Source organism: Oncorhynchus kisutch, linkage group LG10, assembly GCF_002021735.2.
Source record: "Oncorhynchus kisutch isolate 150728-3 linkage group LG10, Okis_V2, whole genome shotgun sequence".
Taxonomy (NCBI): Eukaryota; Metazoa; Chordata; class Actinopteri; order Salmoniformes; family Salmonidae; genus Oncorhynchus; species Oncorhynchus kisutch.
Window position 1 is genome coordinate 65664579 of NC_034183.2, and position 26903 is coordinate 65691481.

Below are 26903 nucleotides of genomic sequence, written 5' to 3' on the forward strand. Positions count from 1 at the left end.
TCAGGTTTTGGGAACAGGTCTTTGAATTTTATTTTATTTGGTGTTGATTTAAACTCATAGAGTTTCAGTCTTAAAACTCAACCCCCACATCACATGTACAGTACATTTACAATACTGGTGCCAAGGTTAAAAGAATGAGGAGACTGACAGACATTATACGGTTGCTTTCTGCCCTTTAGTGTGAAATGGATATGAACACAAACACACTGGCAACACAATCTCCAAAACCAGTAGAGGAAGAGAGGGGACAGACACACAACAACACAAAAGACAAGAACCATAAACAAAAAACACAAATACAAAACAAAAATGGAATAGTTAAATGTAACAACAGACCAAACAACAAACATCACAATGAACACATGATGGAACGGAACAAATATTCACTTCAAGAAGGCCTCAGCTGATTGACTTAACCTGGACAGAGAAAGAGAGAGAGAGATAAGAAATGTTGTTAAGTGAAGCAGCTGGTTAAAGAGGACAATAAAACAAGGTAGATCATGAAGCTCTGATCTAAATGACTAGTAAGGTGACTTCATGTGCTCAGTCACAGAGACAAGCATAAATGAGTAACAAACACTCATCCCACCCACCTTTGTACCCTCCATTTCCAAAGAATCCAGTCAGTCCACCACCACCATATTTGCTTTCCTTCCCTCCTGCTCCTGAAGGAGACACACAGTCAGAGGTTTAGGTTTTGTTAGTTCAGCAGACAACAAAACAACCAAACAACAGAACAAACAAAAATGCAACGGTGTTAATGGACATCCCTGGTTAGATGTAAGAACCAGTGGAGGCTGGTGAGGGGAGGATGGTTTACAGTAATGGCTGGAATGGAGTCAGTGAAATGGAATGCAACACATTTCATTCCATTCCATCCACTCCATTCCAACCAATAATCTCCCTCTCTATACGATAATTACTATAACAGCTGGAATGGATCTACTCCATTCCAGCCATTACTATGAGCCGTTCTCACCTCACCAGCCTCCACTGATAGGAACTAATATGGTTATTCTGACAGAAGAGAGCAGGACTTTCAGTCAGGGAATGTGACTATATAACTTACCGTTACTGTAGGGGGCACTCTGACCTGCACCCAGCTGTCCTTGACCATAGCCTAAGCAGTGACAAGATGAGTCGTAACAATATTTACCACAAACAGGACACACAGACACAAGGGACATTTACACGACACGCACAGAACACGCACAACAGACTAACACTGAAAAATGTGTGCTCTTCCTCACCCACATGCATTCACACCTTAAGCAGTTGCTACACACATCATTTCCTGAGGCAAGCAGTGTAGGGGATGTGGTTGTGAGTGTGAGTTTAATCACCTGCTGGCTGTGCTCCAAAGCCCCCTCCGTTTCCTGAAACGACAAGAGACAAGTACCCACATGTAAATAGGAGGAACAACAACAAACACATTCAGACATACTACAGAAAACACACAAAATCATATATAGCACATGAGCAGACGGACGTGCGGACACACAAACGCATACATATAGCGACAGACGACACATATAGGACAAACGGACATGTACACAAAGACATGTACCATTTTTGCAAGGTGGTTTCACACCACCAGTCGCAGGTCCATAAGGCTGTGCACCCTGTTGTGCACCCTGTGGCAATCCACCATTGCCTTTAGAGAGATAGTCAGAGACAGCAGAAGCAAGACAGGTTTAGAAAGAAATGACCACACAAACAAGCACATTGTACACACACAATCTCTGTCTCTCTTTCTCTCACACACACACACACACACACACACTACCAGTCTCACCATATTTGCCAGAGGATTTGCCTCCATCACCACCACCAAGGCCCAGTTGCTGAGCACCATAAGGGAAGCTTCCATCACCTGCTGGGAGAGTTTATTACAACAAGTGTATTTAATTGTGTCTAATACTGTTATAACAAGACCTCACATAATCATTCACAACCACACACGCAAACAGTTTTTATTCTTCCTCACACATCCACACTGTATAAGCAGGGTCACAAGTCACAGCAAGTAATTGTAATACAAAAGATTCCTTGGGTCACAATGCTCTTACCATCCAGTCCAGCAGTATTGACTGGGGCTCCATTGTAAGGAAGCTGACTGACTCCTCCCCCTGTGGAACACCACAAGGGTCGCTTATAGAGTCTCATCATCTCTCCTCCCACCCCACAGACCACATCAATGCATGGAAAACATATGACTCAATTATGGCATCAACTGTATGCAAATGTGTAAAATGACAATGATTACTGGCTTTCCTGTGACAGTGACCTTTGAGTCCCTCTATTGCTGCTTCAGTGTTTATCACTGACTTGCTTTTTTCTTTGTCTAATCCTTCTCTTCATCTCTCTACTTTTCACCCTCTCTCTACCTCTTTATTTATCCTGACCACTCCATTTTTTCAGTCTTTTTCTGCCTCTATTTTCTCTTGTTCTTCCTTTGTTCACCCTCCCCTCTCTTTAGAGAGTATTTACCCAGGCCAGTATCATGCCCCAGCCCCATAGGCTGAGCAACCCCGTAGGGCTCTGGGCCGTACCCGCCCAACTTCCCACTATCAGGCCACAGCCCAGCAGGTACCACAGGCTGGCCCCCATAAGTCAGAGCACCACCAGGACCAGAGCCAGCACCCCCTACAGACACACACAGGGTACTGCATGAAGGAGGAGGCATGCGAGTTAAACAAAAATGGATTACACAGAGCTGATCAGAGTGAGCATAGAGAGTGTGTCAGATGAGAAGTGAAACACAGAATGAGTGTATGATTGTGTGAAGGTAATCATCAAATGGAGAGACATCAATTTGTTTCGCTATGTGTCCTTTAGAATGAAGATATATGTAGATGTCATCATCCAGATGATGTCATGAATGATGTGCTGAACATGCATATTTTGATGAGCTGGCATCCCTGAAACAGATGTTTTTCAAACATAACTGTCTGGTTAAAGGGGTCATCCATATGGTGCATGTTTATGGATTATCACATGATTATGGATTATCACAGGATTATAGCTTATTACATGATTATGGATTATTACATGATTATGGATTATCACATGATTATGGATTATTACATGATTATGGATTATCACATGATTATGGATGAATTGATCAGGTATGTTTCAGATGGTCATTCCCGATGGTAATTCGGAGTGTTTAGAGTGAGTGATTAGGTATTACACCGTGACATGTCCAGGAAGCGTTTCATTACTTAGCATGCATGTTTTGGAGTGTGATGTTATTAGTGACATCAATTAGGGTGAAAGTTATTCTCCTTCCATGTGTACATCCTGCTTGTTGATGCTCTCTATCTTTTCAAGACAGGACATCTTAGGGAAAACATCTACTTCTTGACCCCTCTTCTTCCATCTCAGGGTGACTTCCTCACCATATTTCTCCTGTCCCTGTGGATATCCTCCTGCGCCAAGACCTAGAATAGCAGAGGAATAAAACAAACAATGAACCCCTGGGCGGTTAACTCTGTGGTTAGATAGAGGTCCCCTAAAGTGATGAAGACAACTAGGAGATATTGACAAGACATGGTTGGCAGAACATTGGCATGGTCCAGAGTTATTTCCAAATGGGAGACATTTGCTACACCTAGCGTCCACACTGTTACATTACACCTGGTGTCCACACTGTTACATTACACATAGCATCCACACTGTTACATTACACCTAGTGTCCACACTGTTACATTACACCTAGCGTCCACACTGTTACATTACACCTAGCGTCCACACTATTACATTACACCTAGCGTACACACTGTTACGTTACACCTAGCGTCCACACCGTTACATTACACCTAGTGTCCACACTGTTACCTTACACCTAGCATCCACACTGTTACATTACACCTAGCATCCACACTGTTACATTACACCTAGCATCCACACTGTTACATTACACCTGGCATCCATACTGTTATATTACACCTAGTGTCCACACCGTTACATTACACCTAGCGTACACACTGTTACGTTACACCTAGCGTCCACACTGTTACATTACACCTAGCATCCACACTGTTACATTACACCTAGCGTACACACTGTTACATTACACCTAGCATCCACACTGTTACATTACACCTAGCATCCACACTGTTACATTACACCTAGCGTCCACACTGTTACATTACACCTAGCGTCCACACTGTTACATTACACATGACATGTTATATGATTATAACATCTTACCTCTCTCAATGCAGACTTTGAACAATTGTTATTTGTTTTGAGTAGACCTAAGTAAGATCCTAAATTAGTTTGTTATAACTACTTATGAGTTGTTATGACAGCTTATGCAAGTTTTATAATGCACTATAATGCCTTATTTGCATATATACATCATAGAAAGTGTTACTGACCTTCCTCATCTTACTGAGAGCGAGTCAAGTTCCCATAGAGTAGAGTAGTTACCAGATTGAGTTATTATGTATGCTGCTGGTGATTCCCTGATCCACCTCTACGCAGACGACACCATTCTGTATACATCTGGCCCTTCTTTGGACACCGTGCTAATAAACCTCCAGATGAGCTTCAATGCCATACAACTCTCCTTCTGTGGCCTCCAACTGCTCTTAAATGCAAGCAAAACTAAATGCATGCTCTTCAAGCAAATTGGATGTAGTCTATCACAGTGCCATCCGTTTTGTCACCAAAGCCCCATATACTACCCACCACTGCGACCTGTATGCTCTCATTGGCTGGCCCTCGCTTCATATTGGTCGCCAAACCCACTGGCTCCAGGTCATCTATAAGTCTTTGCTAGGTAAAGCCTGCCTTATCTCAGCTCACTGGTCACCATAGCAGCACCCACACGTAGGATGCACTCCAGCAGGTATATTTCACTGGTCACCCCGAAAGCCAACTCCTCTTTGGCCGCCTTTCCTTCCAGTTCTCTGCTGCCAATGACTGGAATGAATTGCAAAAATCACTGAAGCTGGAGACTTATATCTCCCTCACTAACTTTAAGCATCAGCTGTCAGAGCAGCTTACCGATCATTGCACCTGTACATTGCCCATCTGTAAATAGCCCATCCAACTACCTCATCCCCATATTGTTATTTTTTCTTTTGCTCCTTTGCACCCCAGTATATCTACTTGCACATTCATTTTCTGCACATCTATCACTCCAGTGTTTAATTGCTAAATTGTAATTATTTCACCACTATGGCCTATTTATTGCCTGACCTGCCTAATCTTACTACATTTGCACACACTGTATATATACTTTTCTATTGTCACGCCCTGGTCGAAGTATATTATGTTTGTCTTCATTTATTTGGTCAGGCCTGGGTGTGACATGGGTTATTGTGGTGCGTTTTTGTCTTGGGGTTTTTGTGGGGTGTCTAGCATAGTCTATGGCTGCCTGAGGCGGTTTTCAATCAGAGTCAGGTGATTATCGTTGTCTCTGATTGGGAACCATATTTAGGTAGCCATATTCTTTGAGTATTTCGTGGGTGATTGTTCCTGTCTCTGTGTTTGTTGTCACAAGATAGGCTGTATAGGTTTTCACGTTCCGTTTGTTGTTTTGTTATTTAGTTATTTCATGTATAGTTAATTTTTCATTAAAGAACATGAGTAACCACCACGCTGCATTTTGTTCTGCTTCTCCTTCTACAGACGAACGTCGTTACATCTATTGTGTTATTGACTGTATGTTTGTTTATCCCATGTGTAACTCTGTGTTGTTTGTGTCGCACTGCTTTGCTTTATCTTGGCCAGGTCACAGTTGTAAATGAGAACTTGTTCTCAACTGGCCACCTGGTTAAATAAAGGTGAAATAAAAAAAAGAATGAGTTGTTACTGGTTTATGAATGGTTACCTCCTGCTCCCTTCCCTGCCTTGCCTCCCAGCCCAGCAGCACCATCCGCTAACAATGTTGGGTACCCAATCCCTGAAACATAATTATAATCATCAATCAATTATAATTATGTCTGTATGTGAGAGGGTCAGTTAGTTGGTCAGCCACCCACAGATGTTAGTTGATTGGCTATAGTTGATGAGACCTACCGGGTCCATAACCATTGCCTCCAGTACTAGCACCGTAGCCATTGCCATAGCCTGTGGAGAAGAGGGGACATGTCAAAATCCTTGACAAGAAAGCAGACATTTAGACTAAAACAAAGTCCCCAAACAACACTGCATGCAGCTTTCCAGCTCCTCTAGCTTTAGCGTGGGCTTGTTTAATGTTGTGGCAGAAGTTTTCCACAACAGTACTTCCTGTACAGGGGATAGAAAGGTTAACAGATAAGGACAGGTGCATGTCATGTACAGACAGACAGACAGACATACAGACAGACAGACAGACAGACAGACAGAGACACACATGCCGAATACCTGCAGGCACTGCATTGGCCCCACCAGCTGGGCCTCCACCTGCATGAGAACAATAGAAGTCGAGGTCACTTCTTGGTGGTACAGACCCTCAGGATCTGTATTCTCTCATTTAAGATCACTTCTTAGTGACAACTTTGGTGCAGTTGTCTTCCGTCTCTAGAGAGGCAGCTATGCTTCACACTGCTACTGTAATCCTCAGTCATTCCCAACATATCTATTGAATGTCGTATTTCATCGTCAATGCCTCAGCTCTATACTCCAGTTTACAGTGTCCTCAAACTGTAGTTATATATTTTAAGGAATTTGACCTTAATAAAGGAATTTGACCTTAGCATTTGACAAGAGGAAGCATGCTGACTCACCATTCCCATAGCCGTTGCCCGCTCCAGCCCCGGGGTATGCTCCTCCCATTTGATCACCATAACCTGTGAGGACAACCAAAAAACATTAGAGCACAGCACATCATTCTTAGAGAGAGTACTGTGGGATATTTCATAAAGAGAAAAGAGGAGATTGGCACCTGAGATCAAAAATCGAGTAAAGAAGATGGCAAATGGAAATGAGAGAGAAAATGAAAGGTGGGAGAGATAATAAGAGAGTAAGAGAACCAGAGAAATATAGAAAATTAGAACTAGAGAGTGCAAAAGTGTGATAATTAATAGGCCTTACCTGCTGATTTGCCTGCTCCACCCTGGGGGTATCCTCCTGCTCCACCCTGGGGATATCCTCCCTGTCCCAGATTAGCACCTGAGAGAGAGAGAGAAAGAGAGAGAGAGAGAGAGAGAGAGAGAGAGAGAGAGAGAGAGACAGAGAGAGAGAGAGCGAGAGAGAGAGAGAAAATGAGAGTGAATGAGAACAAATAGAATAGAAAGAGAGAGAGAGAGTGAGAAGAAAGAAAGAGAGAAATAAAGAGAAAAGCATGGCAACAAAGTAAAAGGCTCACCACCGCCAGCTTTGCCTTGTTTTCCTGCTCCACCCTGGGGGTATCCACCTGCTCCACCCTGGGGGTATCCTCCTGCTCCACCCTGGGGGTATCCACCTGCTCCACCCTGGGGGTATCCTCCTGCTCCACCCTGGGGGTATCCTCCTGCTCCACCCTGGGGGTATCCACCTGCTCCACCCTGGGGGTATCCTCCTGCTCCACCCTGGGGGTATCCTCCTGCTGCACCCTGGGGGTATCCACCTGCTCCACCCTGGGGGTATCCTCCTGCTCCACCCTGGGGGTATCCTCCTGCTGCACCCTGGGGGTATCCTCCTGCTCCACCCTGGGGGTATCCTCCCTGTCCCAGATTAGCACCTGAGAGAGAGAGAGAGAGAGAGAGAGAGAGAGAGAGAGAGAGAGAGAGAGAGAGCGCAAATGAGAGTGAAAGAGAAAAAATAGAATAGAAAGAGAGAGAGAGAGTGAGAAGAAAGAAAGAGAGAAATAAAGAGAAAAGCATGGCAACAAAGTAAAAGGCTCACCACCGCCAGCTTTGCCTTGTTTTCCTGCTCCACCCTGGGGGTATCCACCTGCTCCACCCTGGGGGTATCCTCCCTGTCCCAGACTGGCACCTGAGATAGAGAGCAAGAGCGAGAAAGAGTGAAAAATGGATTTGGATAGAAAAAATAGAAAGACAAAGATAAATAAAGAGAGACAGAAATAGAAAGACAAAGATAAATAAAGAGAGACAGAAATAGAAAGACAAAGATAAATAAAGAGAGACAGAAATAGAAAGACAAAGATATATAAAGAGAGACAGAAATAGAAAGACAAAGATAAATAAAGAGACAGAAATAGAAAGACAAAGATAAATAAAGAGACAGAAATAGAAAGACAAAGATTTATAAAGAGAGACAGAAATAGAAAGACAAAGATAAATAAAGAGAGACAGAAATAGAAAGACAAAGATAAAGAGAGACAGAAATAGAAAGACAAAGCGAAAAGCTTTGCCTGCTCCATTCTGGGGGTATCCTCCTTGTCCAAGACCGGTTGCATTACTCAAGCGATCATCTACTTTTAAATTAATTTCAATTACATCACCTAACATGCTTTAGAATGTACTGTGAAGAGATAACATGGAACCTGTGGCAGGTTTAGTTTCCAATGATTTTCTTTATGCCACAGAATAGTGAGCCATCCATTGAAAGGAGAGAAGATGTTGGTTAGGTTTCTGTCTGTCAGTGTCAGTTCCATTACCTGCTCCATAGCCGTTGTTTCCTGCCCCAGGGTAGCTGCCTGCTCCAGCACCGTAGCCTGTGGAATAAGTCAACAAAGCTCAGCACAAAACCCTGTGATTGACTTGAGACTGAGCGACATGATCCCTAAACTCATCGCATTGTGATTGACCCTGTTACCTGTGGAGGAAAACATACAACGAGCACTCATCACATAATGCTGCTATTGGCTCCAAGCCTGCAGAGCACAACATCCATGCACATTACATATCACTGTGATTAGGCCGTAGCCTGTGACACACAACATCCATGCACATTACATATCACTGTGATTAGGCCGTAGCCTGTGACACACAACATCCATGCACATTACATATCACTGTGATTAGGCCGTAGCCTGTGACACACAACATCCATGCACATTACATATCACTGTGATTAGGCCGTAGCCTGTGACACACAACATCCATGCTCATTACATATCACTGTGATTAGGCCGTAGCTCGTGACACTCAACATCCATGCTTACGACATAACTGTGACCAATCAGAAAGATATGTTTACACAAATCCAAGCCACAGTGAAAATAAGACAAACCTGCAACTCAGGTCAAATTTCAAGTCAACCATCCCTAAAGCAATTCATCAAAAGCTTCCAGTGTGCTTCTAGAACACAAACATAGAGCCAACAAGACCGGTGCATCATTCATAGAGGGTAATATCATATACAGTGCCTTCGGAAAGTATTTAGACCCCTTGACTTTTCCCACATTTTGTTACCTTATTCTAAAATTGATTAAATAGTTTTTTCCCCTCCTCAATCTACACACAATACCGCACAATGACAAAGCAAAAACAGGTTTTTAGACATTTTTGCTAATTTATAAAAATAAAAACGTAAATATGACATTTACATAAGTATTCAGTCCCTTTACTCAGTACTTTGTTAAAGCACCTTTGGCAGCGATTACAGCATTGCGTCTTCTTGGGTATGATGCTATAAGCTTGGCACACCTGTATTTGGGAAGTTTCTCCCATTCTTCCCTGCAGATCTTCTCCAGCTCTGTCAGGTCGGATGGGGAGCATCACTGCACAACTATTTTCAGGTCTCTCCTGAGATGTTCGATCGTATTCACATCCAGGCTCTGGCTGGGCCACTCAAGGACATTCAGAGACTTGTCCCGAAGCCACTCCTATGTTGTCTTGGTTGTGTGCTTAGGGCCATTATCCTGTTGGAGGGCCGTTATCCTGTTGGAAGGTGAACATTTGCCCCAGTCTGAGGTCCTGAGCACTCTGGAGCAGGTTTTCATCAAGGATCTCTCTGACTTTGCTCCGTTCATCTTTGCCTTGATCCTGACTAGCCTCCCAGTCACTGCTGCTGAAAAACATCCCTACAGCATGATGCTGCCTCCACCATGCGACACTGTAGGGATGTTACCAGGTTTCCTCCAGACGTGAAGCTTGGCATTCAGGCCAAAGAGTTCAATCTTGGTTTCATCAGACCAGAGAATCTTGTTTCTCATGGTCTGGGTGTCCTTTAGGTGCCTATTGGCAAGCTCAAGTGGGCTGTCATGTGCCTTTTACTGAGGCGTGGCTTCGGTCTGGCCACTCTACTATAAAAGCCTGATTGGTGGAGTGCTGCAGAGATGGTTGTCCTTCTGGAAGGTTCTCCCATCTCCACAGGGAAACTCTGGAGCTCTGCCAGAGTGAGCATCAGGTTCCTGGTCACCTCCCTGACCAAGGCCCTTCTCCCCTGATTGCTCAGTTTGGTAGAGCGGGCAGCTCAAGGAAGTGTCAAGGTTGTTCCAAACTTCTTCCATTTAAGAATGATGGCAGCCACTGTGTTCTTGGGGACCTTCAATGCTGCAAAAACATTTTGGTACCCTTCCCCAGATCTGTGTCTAAAAACCTGTTTTCGGTTTATCATTATTGGGTATTGTGTGTAGATTGATGAGGATTTTTTATTTATTTAATCCATTTTAGAATAAGGCTGTAATGTAACAAAATGAAGAAAAAGTCAAGGGGTCTGAATACTTTCCTAAGGCACTTGAGCCATTGACACAAACTGATCGCTACAAACGGCAGTTAATGGCACATGCAGGTGGATATAACACACAGACAGCTAGATTGTATGGGGTTAGCTGTTTTGGTTGCTTTAGCACCCTGTCCATTGGGATCTCCCACTCCTTGACCATATCCTAGAGACCACAACAAATGTTACTCAACAGTGCTACCTACACAATATTACAGCCACAAAGGAAAATAGAAAAAAAGGACAGACACAGAGGTTTTACCATTGCCTTTGGCTCCCTGATCACTGGGAACTCCAGCTCCTGGACCATATCGTGGAGACCACTAAACAACTTAGCTCTGTAGCTTATAATATATAATGTCCCTCTGTTATAGCGCTTGCAACACTAAGAGTTGTGAGTTTGATTCCCACTGGGGCCACCCATTTATAAAATGTATGCATGCGTGACTAGAAGTCTCTTTGGTTAACAGTGTCTGCTAAATGGCATATACTGTATTATTATATATTATATGTCCGGCTCAAATGACCATGAAAAACACCACCACACAGAGAGTGGTTTAAAATAAGAAACATATCACCCTGTCTCCTCCTACTGTGTTATTGTCCTTACAGGGGACCCACTTTATTTTGTAGGTTATGATAATGTGTGCCATCTAGTTATTTGAACTCAGAGATTTAAACTGGCATTACCATTGCTTTTAGCCCCACCATTGGGAACTTCAGTTCCTGGACCATGTCCTGAAGACCACAAAAACTGTTATTCAACACTGCTTATAGAAAATCAAAACCACTTGCATAAACACAACACATGTTGTCTGACACAGACAGACAAGATGGAAAGACTGACAGAGACACACAGACAAGGTATCAGAGGTTTACCATTGCCTTTGGCTCCCTGATCACTGGGAACACCAGCTCCTGGACCATATCCTGAAGACCACAACAACTATTATTGAACACTAGTTACTCAACACAAGTTAGCTGTGTAGATCTAATCATCAGAGGTTCTGTAGCTAAACATAGGAGAGTGTCAGATGAATAGAGATTGAGAGACTGTAACACTCTGAAAGAGGTTTACCATTGATTTTACCACCATTGGGAACTCCAGCTCCTGGACCATATCCTGGAGACCACAACAACGGTTACTCAACACTACTTATAGACAATTGATCAAAACCACTTGCACAACACATTTTACCCTTGATCCTAGTATTTCATCACATAGCTTATAGCCGTGCACAAATATCTAGCAAACACTAGCTGGATGTGTTCAAGGCGCTTATCACCAATACTCTTCTAAATATGGAGTACCATACAGCATGCAACACAGACAGGCAGGGTATCAGAGGTTTACATTGCTTTTAGCGCCGTTAGGTGCTCCAGCTCCTGGACCATATCCTGGAACCACAACAACTCTTACTCAACACTGTTCTACAATTGACCAGGCCAGCATCCATGGATCGGTCAAATTCTACAAAATGCTCAATGAACTGGCAACAGGCATGCAAAAATATGTTACAAACTGTAACATTATCACACAGCATGCAGCATCCTGCTCGACCTCAACTTTGACATGGACGACAAACATTGAAGACAGATGTAGACACAGACAGGGTAGCAGATGTTTACCATTGGGTTTAGTACCCTGACCATTGGGAACTCCTGCTCCTGCACCATATCCTGAAGACCACAACAACTGTTACTCAATACATGTTACTCAACATAAGTTTTCTCTGGAGATCTTATCATCCGAGATTCTGTACCTTATTTATAATAAGAGATGCTATAGCATTTCACTGTAATAACATGTTTAATTGGCCTGATGGAATGGTTCAGAGTACTTAAATGTCTGGCTCGAAGGACCAGGAAAAAGAGTGTCACTCAGTGATTGGTGGACTAAGAGAAAGGTGCCAGTTTACCTCTAAAGTGACAGAGAAATAGAGACTGATGAAGACTCAGAAAGAGGTTTACCATTTCCTTTACCAACGTTGGGTGATCCAACTCCTGGGCCATATCCTGGAGACCACAACGACTGTTACGCAACACTGTCAACACTGACTTATTGTGAATAATCACTTGCATGAGCACAAAACATGCTGCCCTGGGACCTTTCCCCTCTGGCCATGCACAAATATATTAATCCTTCTCAATGTTCAGGAGTCACATCGCACCAACGTTTGTAGTACATATCATGCAACATACAGTCAAAGAAGCTCCACTTTGATACAGAGACAGAGTGTGACACAGACATGTTATCAGAGGTTTACCATTGGCTTTGGCTCCCTGATCATTTGGAACTCCTGGACCATATCCTAAAACCAACAGCTCTTATTCAAAACCGTTCTGAAAATGACCAGACCATGCAAGCATAATATGCTACAAACGTTGGCATTTCCACACAGCATGCACCATTCAGCTCAACCTCAATTTTGAGATAGAAAGACACACATTGAATAGGGCCGTAGACACAGACAAGTAGGCCATAGTTTACCATTGGGTTTAGCACCCTGACCATTGGGAATGCCAGCTCCTGGACCATATCCTGAAGACCACAACAAATGTTATTCAATAATATTCAAAGTTAGCTCTGTAGATCTTGTCAATGACCATTGGGTTCAGTCTGAAGTCATGAAAGATACAGCAATAGAGATACAGACTCTGACATTTAGTGATGGTAACAGAGGTTTACCACTGGGTATAGTACCACTGGGTATAGCACCACTGGGTTTAGCACCACTGGGTTTAGCACCACTGGGTATAGCACCACTGGGTATAGCACCACTGTGATTAGCACCACTGTGATTAGCACCACTGGGTTTAGCACCACTGGGTATAGCACCACTGGGTATAGCACCACTGTGATTAGCACCACTGGGTTTAGCACCACTGGGTTTAGCACCACTAGGTATAGCACCACTGGGTATAGCACCACTGGGTATAGCACCACTGTGATTAGCACCACTGGGTATAGCACCACTGGGTTTAGCACAACTGGGTTTAGCACCACTGGGTATAGCACCACTGGGTTTAGCACCACTGGGTTTAGCACCACTGGGTTTAGCACCACTGGGTATAGCACCACTGTGATTAGCACCACTGTGATTAGCACCACTGGGTATAGCACCACTGGGTATAGCACCACTGTGATTAGCACCACTGGGTTTAGCACCACTGGGTTTAGCACCACTAGGTATAGCACCACTGGGTATAGCACCACTGGGTATAGCACCACTGTGATTAGCACCACTGGGTATAGCACCACTGGGTTTAGCACAACTGGGTTTATCACCACTGGGTATAGCACCACTGGGTTTAGCACCACTGGGTATAGCACCACTGGGTGTAGCACCACTGGGTTTATCACCACTGGGTATAGCACCACTGGGTTTATCACCACTGGGTATAGCACCACTGGGTATAGCACCACTGGGTATAGCACAACTGGGTTTAGCACCACTGGGTATAGCACCACTGGGTTTATCACCACTGGGTATAGCACCACTGGGTATAGCACCACTGGGTTTATCACCACTGGGTTTATCACCACTGGGTTTATCACCACTGGGTATAGCACCACTGGGTATAGCACCACTGGGTATAGCACCACTGGGAATAGCACCACTGGATATATCGCCACTGGGTTTATCACCACTGGGTTTAGCACCACTGGGTATAGCACCACTGGGTTTATCACCACTGGGTTTATCACCACTGGGATTAGCACCACTGGGATTAGCACCACTGGGATTAGCACCACTGGGTGCTCCAGCTCCTGGACCATATCCTGGAACCAACGACAACTCTTACTCAACCCTGTTCTACAACAGACCAAACCAGCATCAACATTTAGTGTTATCACACTGGCTTGGAAACACTCTATCTGTCAAAGGCCTCAATATGCTAATTCTAACAAACAGTTGAGGTTACAGACATGCAGCAATGCATCACAAAGGCAGAGACAAACAGACAGGGTTTACCATTGCCTTTGGCTCCCTGATCACTGGGAACTCCAGCTCCTGGACCATATCCTGAAGACCACAACAACTATTATTGAACACTTGTCACTCAATACATCTTGGCTCTGTACTTATTATAAACAGAAGTGATGTATCTTATCATAAGAGAGCAACAAAGAAACATAGATGGAGATAGACCTGTAACACTCAGAAAGAGGTTTACCATTGCTTTTAGCACTGTTGGTAGCTCCAGCTCCTGGACCATATCCTGGAACCAACAACAGTTGTTACAACAGCAAAACATAAATCAAAAGCATTTGCAAACACAATGCATGCTGCTCTTGACACAGACAGACAAGTTGCACAAAGACTGACAGAGACATACTGACAGGGTATCAGAGGTTTACCATTGCCTTTGGCTCCCTGATCACTGGGAACTCCAGCTCCTGGACCATATCCTGAAGACCACAACAACTGTTACTTAGCGCTACCTTCTCAAATCTATTCAAAAGCTCTGGGATATCTGTATTCACCCTTTTTGCACCAACTCTTTTGACTCATCACATATGCTTCTATTACCGTTTATTATCTGTTCTGTCGCCTAGTCACCCCGGACACCTGCACATCAACTCTGTACTGGTACCCTGTGTATATAGCCAAGTTATCGTTACTCGTAGTGTTTTTAATTCATCCTTGTTTTATTATTTTTCTATTTTTCTCTCTCTGCATTGTTGGGAAGGGCCCGTAAGTAAGCATTTCATTCTTAGTCTACACCTCTAGTTTATGAAGCACGTGACAAATACAATTTTGATTTGAACACTAGCTGCTTGTGTTCAGGAACATAACACCAATTTTGTTCTAAAGATAGAGTACCATACAACACAGACATGCATGCATAATATGATACAAACATTGGAATTACCACACAACATGCACCAGAAAGCTCAACCTCAACTTTGAGATAGAAAGACAAACAGTGAAGACGGACGTAGACACATACAAGGTATCAGAGGTTTACCATTGCCTTTGGCTCCCTGACCTTTGGGAACTCCAGCTCCTGGACCATATCCTGGAGACCACAACAACGGTTACTCAACACTGGTTACTCAACAATGGTTATCTCTGTAGATATTATCAATGACCATTGAGTTCTGTTACAAGTAATGAAAGATACAGCAATAGAGAAATAGAGATAGAGACTCTGACATTTAGTAATGGTATCAGAGGTTTACCACTTGGTTTAGCACCACTGGGTATAGCACCACTGGGTATAGCACCACTGGGTTTAGCACCACTGGGTATAGCACCACTGGGTTGAGCACCACTGGGTATAGCACCACTGGGTTTAGCACCACTGGGTATAGAACCACTGGGTATAGCACCACTGGGTTTATCACCACTGGGTTTAGCACCACTGGGTATAGCACCACTGGGTATAGCACCACTGGGTTTATCACCACTGGGTATAGCACCACTGGGTATAGCACCACTGGGAATAACACCACTGGGTTTAGCACCACTGGGTATAGCACCACTGGTTTTAGCACCACTGGGTTTAGCACCACTGGGTTTATCACCACTGGGTTTAGCACCACTGGGTTTATCACCACTGGGTTTAGCACCACTGGGTATAGCACCACTGGGTATAGCACCACCGGGTATAGCACCACTGGGTTTAGCACCACTGGGTATAGCACCACTGTGATTAGCACCACTGGGTCTAGCACCACTGGGTTTAGCACCACTGGGTTTAGCACCACTTGGTATAGCACCACTGTGATTAGCACCACTGGGTATAGCACCACTGTGATTAGCACCACTGGGTATAGCACCACTGGGTGTAGCACCACTGTGATTAGCACCACTGGGTTTAGCACCACTGGGTTTAGCACCACTGGGTTTAGCACCACTTGGTATAGCACCACTGGATTTAGCACCACTTGGTATAGCACCACTGGGTATAGCACCACTGGGTTTAGCACCACTGGGTATAGCACCAATGGGTTTAGCACCACTTGGTATAGCACCACTGGATTTAGCACCACTTGCTATAGCACCACTGGGTATAGCACCACTGGGTTTTTCACCACTGGGTATAACACCATTGGGTTTAGCACCATTAGGAACACCAGCAACTGGACTATATCCTGAAAACCACAACACTGGTTAGTAACCACCACATACCGTTTAAAGAATGCATGTCTGAACACTGCGTAAAACTGCATCAAATACCACAAAAGCAACAATAAAACTATTTCAATAGGGAAGTTAGGCATCCAGTCAAAATGTACAGCAACAGTGTACTTAAAAATCCCTTACAGATCATAGCAGGTCACCAGCTGATATCCACACACTAGACAGTGATATTTGTCAGAAGGGCAATATCATCCAGAAATAACAGCATCATGCAATACTGTACGTAGCAGACAGACGGAGTAACAGACAGAGAAACAACAGACAGAGCCGCAACAGACAGACACAACAGACAGAAAAACAACAGACAGAGCAACAACAGAAAGAGCAACAACAGACAGAGCAACAACAGACAGAGAAGCAACAGAAAGAGAAGCAACAGAAAGAGAAGCAACAGACAGAGCCGCAACAGACAGAGCCGCAACAGACAGAGCCGCAACAGACAGAGACACAACAGACATAGCAACAACAGAAAGAGCAACAACAGACAGAGAAGCAACAGACAGAGAAGCAACAGACAGAGAAACAACAGACAGAGCAACAACAAACAGAGCAACAACAGACCGGGCAACAACAGACAGTAACAACAGACAGAGAAGCAACAGACAGAATAACAACAGACAGAGAAACAGACAGTAACAACAGACAGAGAAGCAACAGACAGAGTAACAACAGACAGAGAAGCAGCAGATAGAGAAACAACAGACAGAGTAACAACAGACAGAGAAACAACAGACAGCAAAACAACAGACAGGGAAACAACAAACAGAGTAGCAGAGGTTTAACATGGGGTTTAGGTTTAGCACCCTGACCATTGGGCACTCCACATCCTGGACCACTTCCTAGAGACCATAATACTGGTTATTCAACACAACCTAAAACATGGTATTCAGCAGCTATCTGATTGTAATATATTTACTGTAATGTCATATCTTCCTGCTGTTAGAGTTTAAACTTTTGACAGAGACAGACACACAGAGATAGAGATAGCAGATGTTTACCATTGGGCTTAGCACCCTGTCCATTGGGCACTCCAGCTCCTGCACCATATCCTGAAGACCACAACAATGACTCATTAGGTACAAAAATATATACAAACAGACCAAACACGTGACATACAGTAAAATCTAACATATTGACAAGTTGTTGAATCGGTACGTTAGTCATGGGCATGCAGTCTTAGCGACACTTGTACTGCAACTAATATGAACCATACATAGACTTCAGGAACCCAACATGACACAGCATATTGAACACCCCAGCAGGCAACAAGCAGTGTTCACTATTAAACTGTGACACTCACTCTAAACGAAAGCTAAACTGAGGATGTAGCAGAGACTCTATATTTAGACTGTCAGAGTCAGGGGGATGAATTCGGATTAGCATGTAAGTCAGAGTTTTGAATGAACCAAGCCGTCCTCTGTGGCGCAACACTGATACATAGAACAGGCAAAAGGGCACAGACACAGACAGGATCACACACACTGAGCTACAGACACAGACAGGATCACACACTGAGCTACAGACGGGACGACAGGCAAACACACAACAGGCACCAGGGAACAGACACAGACAGGATCACACACTGAGATACAGACGGGATGACAGGCAAACACACAACAGACACCAGGGCACAGACACAGACAGGATCACACACTGAGCTACAGACGGGATGACAGGCAAACACACGGTTGCCTTTAGCACCCTGTTCAATAGGTTGCTCTGCTCCACCATCACCAGTCCCTCAACAACCAGTAGAGGTACAGTACATTTCATACAACGGCTGGGTCTAATCCTGAATGATGATTGGTTAAAAGTGCATTCCAGCCGGTGTCTATTCCACAAGTTTTCACCGGCTAAATCTATACACATTTTACCACACACTCACGTATTTTCACTACACACATCAACATGTTCAGCTAAAAAAATAGCAGGTGAAGAGGAGTCTCTAACGAGCCCCAGTCCAGCTTGTATTGTAGGTCTATAGTTTTTGTCTCCCTGTCCATCTAATATCGTAGATCTATAGTGTTTGGCTCCCTGTCCATCTGGTATTGTAGGTCTATAGTGTTTTGCTTCCTGTACATCTGGTATCGTAGGTCTATAGTTTTAGTCTCCCTGTCCATCTGGTATTGTAGGTCTATAGTGTTTGGCTCCCTGTCCATCTGGTATTGTAGGTCTATAGTTTTAGTCTCCCTGTCCATCTGGTATCGTAGGTCTATAGTGTTTGGCTCCCTGTCCATCTGGTATTGTAGGTCTATAGTGTTTGGCTCCCTGTCCATCTGGTATCGTAGGTCTATAGTGTTTGGCTCCCTGTCCTTCTGGTATTGTAGGTCTATAGTTTTTGGCTCCCTGTCCATCTGGTATCGTAGGTCTATAGTGTTTGGCTCCCTGTCCATCTGGTATTGTAGGTCTATAGTGTTTGGCTCCCTGTCCATCTGGTATTGTAGGTCTATAGTTTTTGGCTCCCTGTCCATCTGGTATTGTAGGTCTATAGTTTTTGGCTCTCTGTCCATCTGGTATTGTAGGTCTATAGTTTTTGGCTCCCTGTCCATCTGGTATCGTAGGTCTATAGTGTTTGGCTCCCTGTCCATCTGGTATCGTAGGTCTATATTTTTTGGTTCCCTGTCCATCTGGTATCGTAGGTCTATAGTGTTTGGCTCCCTGTCCATCTGGTATCGTAGGTCTATAGTTTTTGGCTCCCTGTGCTACAGGACCAAGACTTTTGCCCTCTTTCCCAACAGGCACCTGAGGTTCTAGACTTTTAGCCGCCTGTGACTCCGGGACCACAGAACCAACACCTTCGGAACCCTGTGGCAGCTGAGCTACTGGACCTTGACCCCCCTTCCCATCTGCCACTGCAGCAGGTCCATAGCATTTGGCTCCCTGTGCTTCTGGAGCAGCAGGACCAAGACTTTTGGCCTCTTTCCTAATGTTTATCTGAGGTCCTAGGCTTTTATCCCCCAGTGTATGGGATGCCACAGGACCAGAACTTTTGACCCCTTTGCCATTTGGAGCTGCCTGTCCATAGCTTTTGGCTCCCTGTGCTTGAAGAACAGGACAAGGGCTTTTAGGCCCCTTCACATCTGGCAATGCAGCCAATCCTTGGTGTTTTGCTCCTGATAAACCCTGTGCCACTAGACCTTCACCCTTATTACCCTTTCCAGCAACTCTTAAACCTTCCGCAGAGGCACCTGGCAGAAAAAAGACACACAACACTGACAAGATGAGGGGCGATCGTCCGAGATTAACGATGGGCCTTGGTTAAAGGACACATCATCAGCCGTATTAAGACACAGACTAAGTCCAACAACAACAGATGACAACAAAAGCCACAAGGGAAACAACAGACGCAAAATAGACTAATGTGAAAATATACTCTCTGAGGGCATCCACTGGCATAAACACACGCACACATGGAGGTCACACACCTAACAAAGCACTGCCATCACAACTCTAGAACTTCAATGGCACACACCATGTGACATTTATAGACAACAGTCAACATCAGTGGGTGACAAATCCACCTGATGGACAGTGAGAAACGAAAATGCAGAAAACACAGACTTGACGGACAAGCCGGAGATCGTTTACAGGGACAATTACACAAGAATCTTAGTGGCCAGGGCCATAGTGGTTAGAGTATTGGACTAGTAACCGGGAGGTTGAAGATCAAATCCCCGAGCTGACAAGGTAAAAATCTGTCGTTCTGCCCCTGAACAGGCAGTTAACCCACTGTTCCTAGGCCATCATTGAAAATAAGAATTTGTTCTTAACTGACTTGCCTGGTTAAATAAAGGTCAAATTTAAAAAATAAAAACATCCACAAGACTCACAAAACATCCATGTCAAACCGTAAGCCCGTTGGATATACCAGCGACTCGAGCACTGACGCTGAAACCTTGAAAGCACTAAGTATAGAGAACCAGATCAGAGACTTAGAACCAGATCAGAGACGAAGGAAAGGCCACCGGGTGCACGTATGAAACGTTAGGTTCTAGACTAATTATTATAAAGAGATGACATGAAAACAAGGAAAGCGAGGTTTACCCTGTTTGGATGGTTTAGCACCCTGTCCAGTGGGAACTCCTCCAGCTCCTGCAGCATACCCTGGAGACCACAACAGTGCTTATTCAAAAACATTCACCCAAAAACCAACCAATAAAAAGACTGGCGTCTGAACCCCAAAATGAAGCTAGAATTCTATATGACAATGTGATTTCAAATATCATATTGAAAATAGAATACTTTGATCATCTTTAGGAGTCACTTTCTAGTGATTGGTCAAGAAGACCCAGGACAAACACATGCTGTTAGAAAAACCCAAATCCCTGGACAAACCCACAACCACAACATGCTGACAGGGGCTGTGATCCACACATGGCAATAGATATTGGCATGGTGTCTCAATAGCATTCAAATAAAACTATGACTGAAAATGATACCTACACCATATGTAGACAGTATGTGAACTTACACAATCAATATCATGATTGTGGCATAATGTGTCTACATGCAACATGCACCTTTATAGAAACTGAGACAAAGACACACATAGACAGACAAACACACAGGGTAGCAGATGTTAACCATTGGGTTTAGCACCCTGTCCATTAGGCACTCCAGCTCCTGCACCATATCCCTCAACACTGGCGACTATAGGACAGACTCATGCAGATACGATGCTCTGATCCACGAACATAACCATACACAGACACACCCACTTACATACTTTACTACTAACACAATTCCAATCACACCACAACAAAATACACTGCTCAAAAAATAAAGGGAACACTAAAATAATACATCCTAGATCTGAATGAATAAAATATTCTTATTAAATACTTTTTTCTTTACATAGTTGAATGTGCTGACAACAAAATCACACAAAAATTATCAATGGAAATCAAATGTATCAACCCATGGAGGTCTGGATTTGGAGTCACAATCAAAATTAAAGTGGAAAACCACACTACAGGCTGATCCAACTTTGATGTAATGTCCTTAAAACAAGTCAAAATGAGGCTCAGTAGTGTGTGTGGCCTCCACGTGCCTGTATGACCTCCCTACAACGCCTGGGCATACTCCTGATGAGGTGGCGGATGGTCTCCTGAGGGATCTCCTCCCAGACCTGGACTAAAGCATCCGCCAACTCCATTGGTGGATGGAGCGAGACATGATGTCCCAGATGTGCTCAATTGGATTCAGGTCTGGGGAACAAGCGGGCCAGTCCATAGCATCAATGCCTTCCTCTTGCAGGAACTGCTGACACACTCCAGCCACATGAGGTCTAGCATTGTCTTGCATTAGGAGGAACCCAGGGCCAACCGCACCAGCATATGTTCTCACAAGGGGTCTGAGGATCTCATCTCGGTACCTAATGGCAGTCAGCTACCTCTGGCGAGCACATGGAGGGCTGTGCGGCCCCCCCAAAGAAATGCCACCCCACACCATGACTGACCCACCGCCAAACCGGTCATGCTGGAGGATGTTGCAGGCAGCAGAACGTTCTCCACGGCATCTCCAGACTCTGTCACGTCTGTCACATGTGCTCAGTGTGAACCTGCTTTCATCTGTGAAGAGCACAGGGCGCCAGTGGCGAATTTGCGAATCTTGGTGTTCTCTGGCAAATGCCAAACGTCCTGCACGGTGTTGGGCTGTAAGCACAACCCCCACCTGTGGACGTCGGGCCCTCATACCACCCTCATGGAGTCTGTTTCTGACCGTTTGAGCAGACACATGCACATTTGTGACCTGCTGGAGGTCATTTTGCAGGGCTCTGGCAGTGCTCCTCCTGCTCCTCCTTGCACAAAGGCAGAGGTAGCGGTCCTGCTGCTGGGTTGTTGCCCTCCTACGGCCTCCACCACGTCTCCTGATGTACTGGCCTGTCTCCTGGTAGCGCCTCCATGCTCTGGACACTACGCTGACAGACACAGCAAACCTTCTTGCCACAGCTCGCATTGATGTGCCATCCTGGATGAGCTGCACTACCTCAGCCACTTGTGTGGGTTTTAGACTCCGTCTCATGCTACCACTAGAGTGAAAGCACCGCTAGCATTCAAAAGTGACCAACACATCAGCCAGGAAGCATAGGAACTGAGAAGTGGTCTGGGGTCACCACCTGCAGAACCACTCTTTTATTGGGGGTGTCTTGCTAATTGCCTATAATTTCCACCTGTTGTCTATTCCATTTGCACTACAGCATGTGAAATATATTGTCAATCAGTGTTGCTTCCTAAGTGGACAGTTTGATTTCACAGAAGTGTGATTGACTTGGAGTTACATTGTGTTGTTTAAGTGTTCCCTTTATTTTTTTGAGCAGTGTATATATGGCTGCCCATTTGAAAGAATTTGGCAGCTGTAAAATAAAGACAACCATTGATGGTAAGTAGATAGACACCGGTTAATACTGATTATACAGAAGAGATTGAAAACGGCAACACGAAGAGCAGACATGAAGGCACAAACTGAAAAACGCAGGTAAAAACAAACAAACACGAATGCGGACACAGACGGACACAGCAGGATTGGAAAGTTTACCCGGTTTTGGTCCCTTAGATCCCTGTCCATTGGGATACCCAGCTCCAGCACCTAATGTTTGCAAAGGGGCACTGTCAATTGGAATGATCGAACTCCACATGCAGTGTATGAGGTACAGAGGCTTTGCAGCAATCAACCACTTTGCTTGTACAGATGTAGGATCTTAATTCCAGCCAGTTTGCTACAGCAGGAAAATAATCCTGCTGTGACAAGAAATGTGAATTATTATGTGGATTAGAATTCATCTTTAAGAGTAAATTGACGCACCTGTGCATCAATCTAAGTAACATTATAAAAAAATCCCCAACAAAACCAGTCAGTTTAATGGATATTTATGTAGGGGTTAATACATTTTTCGTTAGGGCAAATTAAGTCTGACATTTCAAAGTGGAAAATAAATTAAAACTCAACATTTTTAAATTAAGATCCTACATCTGTAAAGCCAGTTTACAGATGCTTGGTGTCTATGTAGGACCCAGCTGGCTAATGTACACTGTACAGTGTACAGTATGCAGATGACAATTTGTAAGATGCGCAATATGGAAATCCCCACTGATTTATTGATTGGGATTGACAGTTTGTTCAATGAATTAAGTGCTTGAGGGGTGAGCTGTAAAAGATATGAACCCGGGCTTGTAAAATAGTAGACTATAGTATTGGCCTTTAGATGGTTCAGGCCAGCAGGGATTGGCTGCTTACCTGGTCGTGGATAGCCTCTGGCTCCAGCTCCAGCCCCGTAACCTAGCAACAAGACAAGTAGCAAGGTCAAAGGACATGCAACACATAACTCTTTACATCATGTCATTTAACCACATAACCACAAACAGAAAGCTTAAATCTCCACCCCTGGAGTTATTATTATTTTATTCCAAGGTTACATTCTGGTTTATTAGATGAGAACCAATCTGCACTCACAGACAATGTCACAAATTCAACTTAACTATGATCCAACAGACAGAGACAGAGGAGACGGTCTTGAGGATCTTAAATATTGTGTGTTCTATACAAACAAATACCAGGTAACAGAACAAACACGTACCTGGCTGTGTGCCATAGCCATTACCACCGTATCCTGACAAACACAGACAAACAGACATATGATGTTTACTCGGCATTGTTAGTACAAACTTTGGAATAAAACATCTCTTGTCCTGAATGTCACACTCACCTCCACCTCCACGTGGTTTCCCACCCTGTGAGCCCAACCCGGCTCCCGTCCCCATTCCTTGGCCATTTCCTGCTCCCAGACCAGCACCTACAATCAGACAAATGGGAAGAAGTCATATAATGTAGACATGTATTAAAATAAATGAATGAATATTTAAATCAACAAGGAAAACTGCTGCAAGAGTTAGACATTTTTGGCATATAACCATTGTGGATTTCAACCTAAGTTACTAAGACATTTCATCTTAACAAGCCTGTTCAGAGACTGTTTGTTAAGTAAAGTAGTAGACATTACCATAGCCTCCCTGGCCTCCGTTACCATATCCTCCTCTACCCCCGGCCCCTCCTGGGCCTCTGTATCCCCCTTTAGGAAAGACAGTGGAGACATGTCACATATTGATACACACAAATAACACATTGAACAGAGTAGATAAACACAAGCTGAATCAAACAGAGAATACTTACAGTGAGAATACAAAACATTAGGAACACCTGACACAGGCGTTACCTGGATTCACCTGGTCAGTCTATGATCCCTTAGTGATGTCACTTGTTAAAGTGACTTCAATCAGTGTAGATGAAGGGGCCTCAGGTTAAATACAGATTTTTAAGCCTTGAGACATGGATTGTGTATGCGTGCCTTTCAGAGGGTGAATGGGCAAGACAAAAGATTGAAGTTGAACCTTTGAACATTTGAACAGGGTATGGTATTAGGTGCCAGGCACACCGATTTGTGTCAAGAACTGCAACGCTGCTGGGTTTTTCACGCTCAACAGTTTCCATTGTGTATCAGGAATGGTCCACCACCCAAAGGACATCCAGCCACCTTGACAAAACTGTGGGAAGCATTGGAGTCAACATGAGCCAGCATCCCTGTGGAACACTTTGACAACCTTGTAGAGTCCATGTCCGTGGGAATTGAGGCTGTTCTTAGGGCGGGGGGGTTCCTAATGTTTGGTACAGTAGACTCAGTGTACGTGTTTTAGCTCTATCTTTGAGAAACTCACCACCTCCAAGCTGCTGAGCCCCCCCTGGATAATGACCACCTGTGATTCATTAGAAAGACAGGTCATGATGGTACATAAATTAAATCACAAATGATGATTGGCAGCACTAAAAATATAAACATGGCAATCAATCAATATTACCCCCAGCTCCTCCGGTTTTGGCGGGCTTGGCTCCGTAGCCTCCCTGTATCCCAAGAGCACCAGCCCCTGGAAGACCACAAGACACAGCAGGGAGATGTGAGACGTCGGTGATCAGTGATGCACCATAGTGGAGCATGTTTCTCTATGGTGGGAAAAAAATCTAAACGTTGTATCATATGAGTCTATATTGAATCATTAATAAGGAGGATGAGCATTGCAAGACAGAATCTAAGTCCGATTTCTCATTGACGATTGCACCACTTTCAGTTTTTAATTCTAAATGCCAGACAACTTCATCTGAAGCTATATTTAGTTGAGCAAATTAGTTTAGACTATGCTCAAGACGGGTCAATTGAGTGCAGTCCTGAGATAAGACAGAATCTGTGAGGGGCTGTTTGTTGGTGGATGTTCCACTGACCTCCAGCTTTTACACCTCTCATCCCTGCACCCAGAGAGAGAGAGAGAGAGGAGAGAGGAGAGAGAGAGAGGAGAGAGAGAGAGAGGAGAGAGAGAGAGAGAGAGAGAGAGAGAGGAGAGAGAGAGAAAGAGGACAGAGGAGAGAGAGAGGAGAGAGAGAGGAGAGGAGAGAGAGAGAGAGAGAGAGAGAGAGAGAGAGAGAGAGAGAGAGAGAGAGAGAGAGAGAAAGAGGACAGAGAGAGGAGAGAGGAGAGAGAGAGAGAGAGAGAGAGAGAGAGAGAGAGAGAGAGAGAGAGAGAGAGGACAGAGGAGAGAGGGAGAGAAGTGGGGGTAGGGGGGACAGACAGACATACAGAGACTAATAATTGCACTTACCCCTGGGTAGCATTTTCCCCATGCCGCCACTTTGAGGTTTCACTCCTAATAGAGATGAAAAACAGAATTGCAAATCACTCTATGAAGTATGCTATGCTGCTATGCTGTGGTTTGGAGAGAGATGAAGGCCTTCATCGTTTCCTGTTGGCCAGTGCCAGTGTTACACCATCCATAACGTAAGCATTTGAAACACTACAGCTGATTAAATATTAAGTGATGTCATGGGATGATGCGTAGTGAACATCTCACTCCCATCCCATGCAAACTCAGCTCCAACTGGGCAGCTTGAGGGAAGAGAAACAGACATTCCCATTGATGGAGTGGAGAGACAGACAAAAAGGAGGGACTGTGTGCAGGTTGTAAAGGCTTCTTTCACAACAGGTTGTCAAATTTGGACCGCTGCTGCCACCTCACCTTCCCATGCTTTGATTCAAAGCAATCAGACGAGATGAAACTACAGAGGCTTAGCGGGGTCACCAGACTTGGAGCAGGTCTGTTTCACTGAGATCCAGGCAGCAAGGACCACGTAGGCCCATTTTTTCCCCTGATCTGACACGGACAT

The 26903-nt window shown here is 44.4% G+C and overlaps 1 protein-coding gene across 1 annotated transcript; it reads right to left on the bottom strand.

Annotated features, from left to right (window-relative positions):
• On the bottom strand, positions 1-26903 carry LOC109897639 (uncharacterized). The gene is made up of 25 exons (XM_031834990.1): positions 26819-26903; positions 26591-26625; positions 25550-25615; positions 25409-25447; positions 24697-24765; positions 24403-24489; positions 24274-24306; positions 23934-23975; positions 23235-23285; positions 20742-20801; positions 17696-17746; positions 8537-8593; positions 7822-7911; positions 7304-7657; positions 7030-7107; positions 6723-6785; positions 6361-6399; positions 6034-6084; positions 3402-3443; positions 2070-2129; positions 1796-1873; positions 1344-1376; positions 1070-1120; positions 594-665; positions 1-417 (listed from the first exon to the last, which is right to left on the bottom strand). Exons 1-24 carry the CDS (start codon positions 26901-26903, stop codon positions 624-626), a joined length of 1656 nt encoding a protein of 551 aa, XP_031690850.1. The 3' UTR covers positions 1-417; positions 594-623.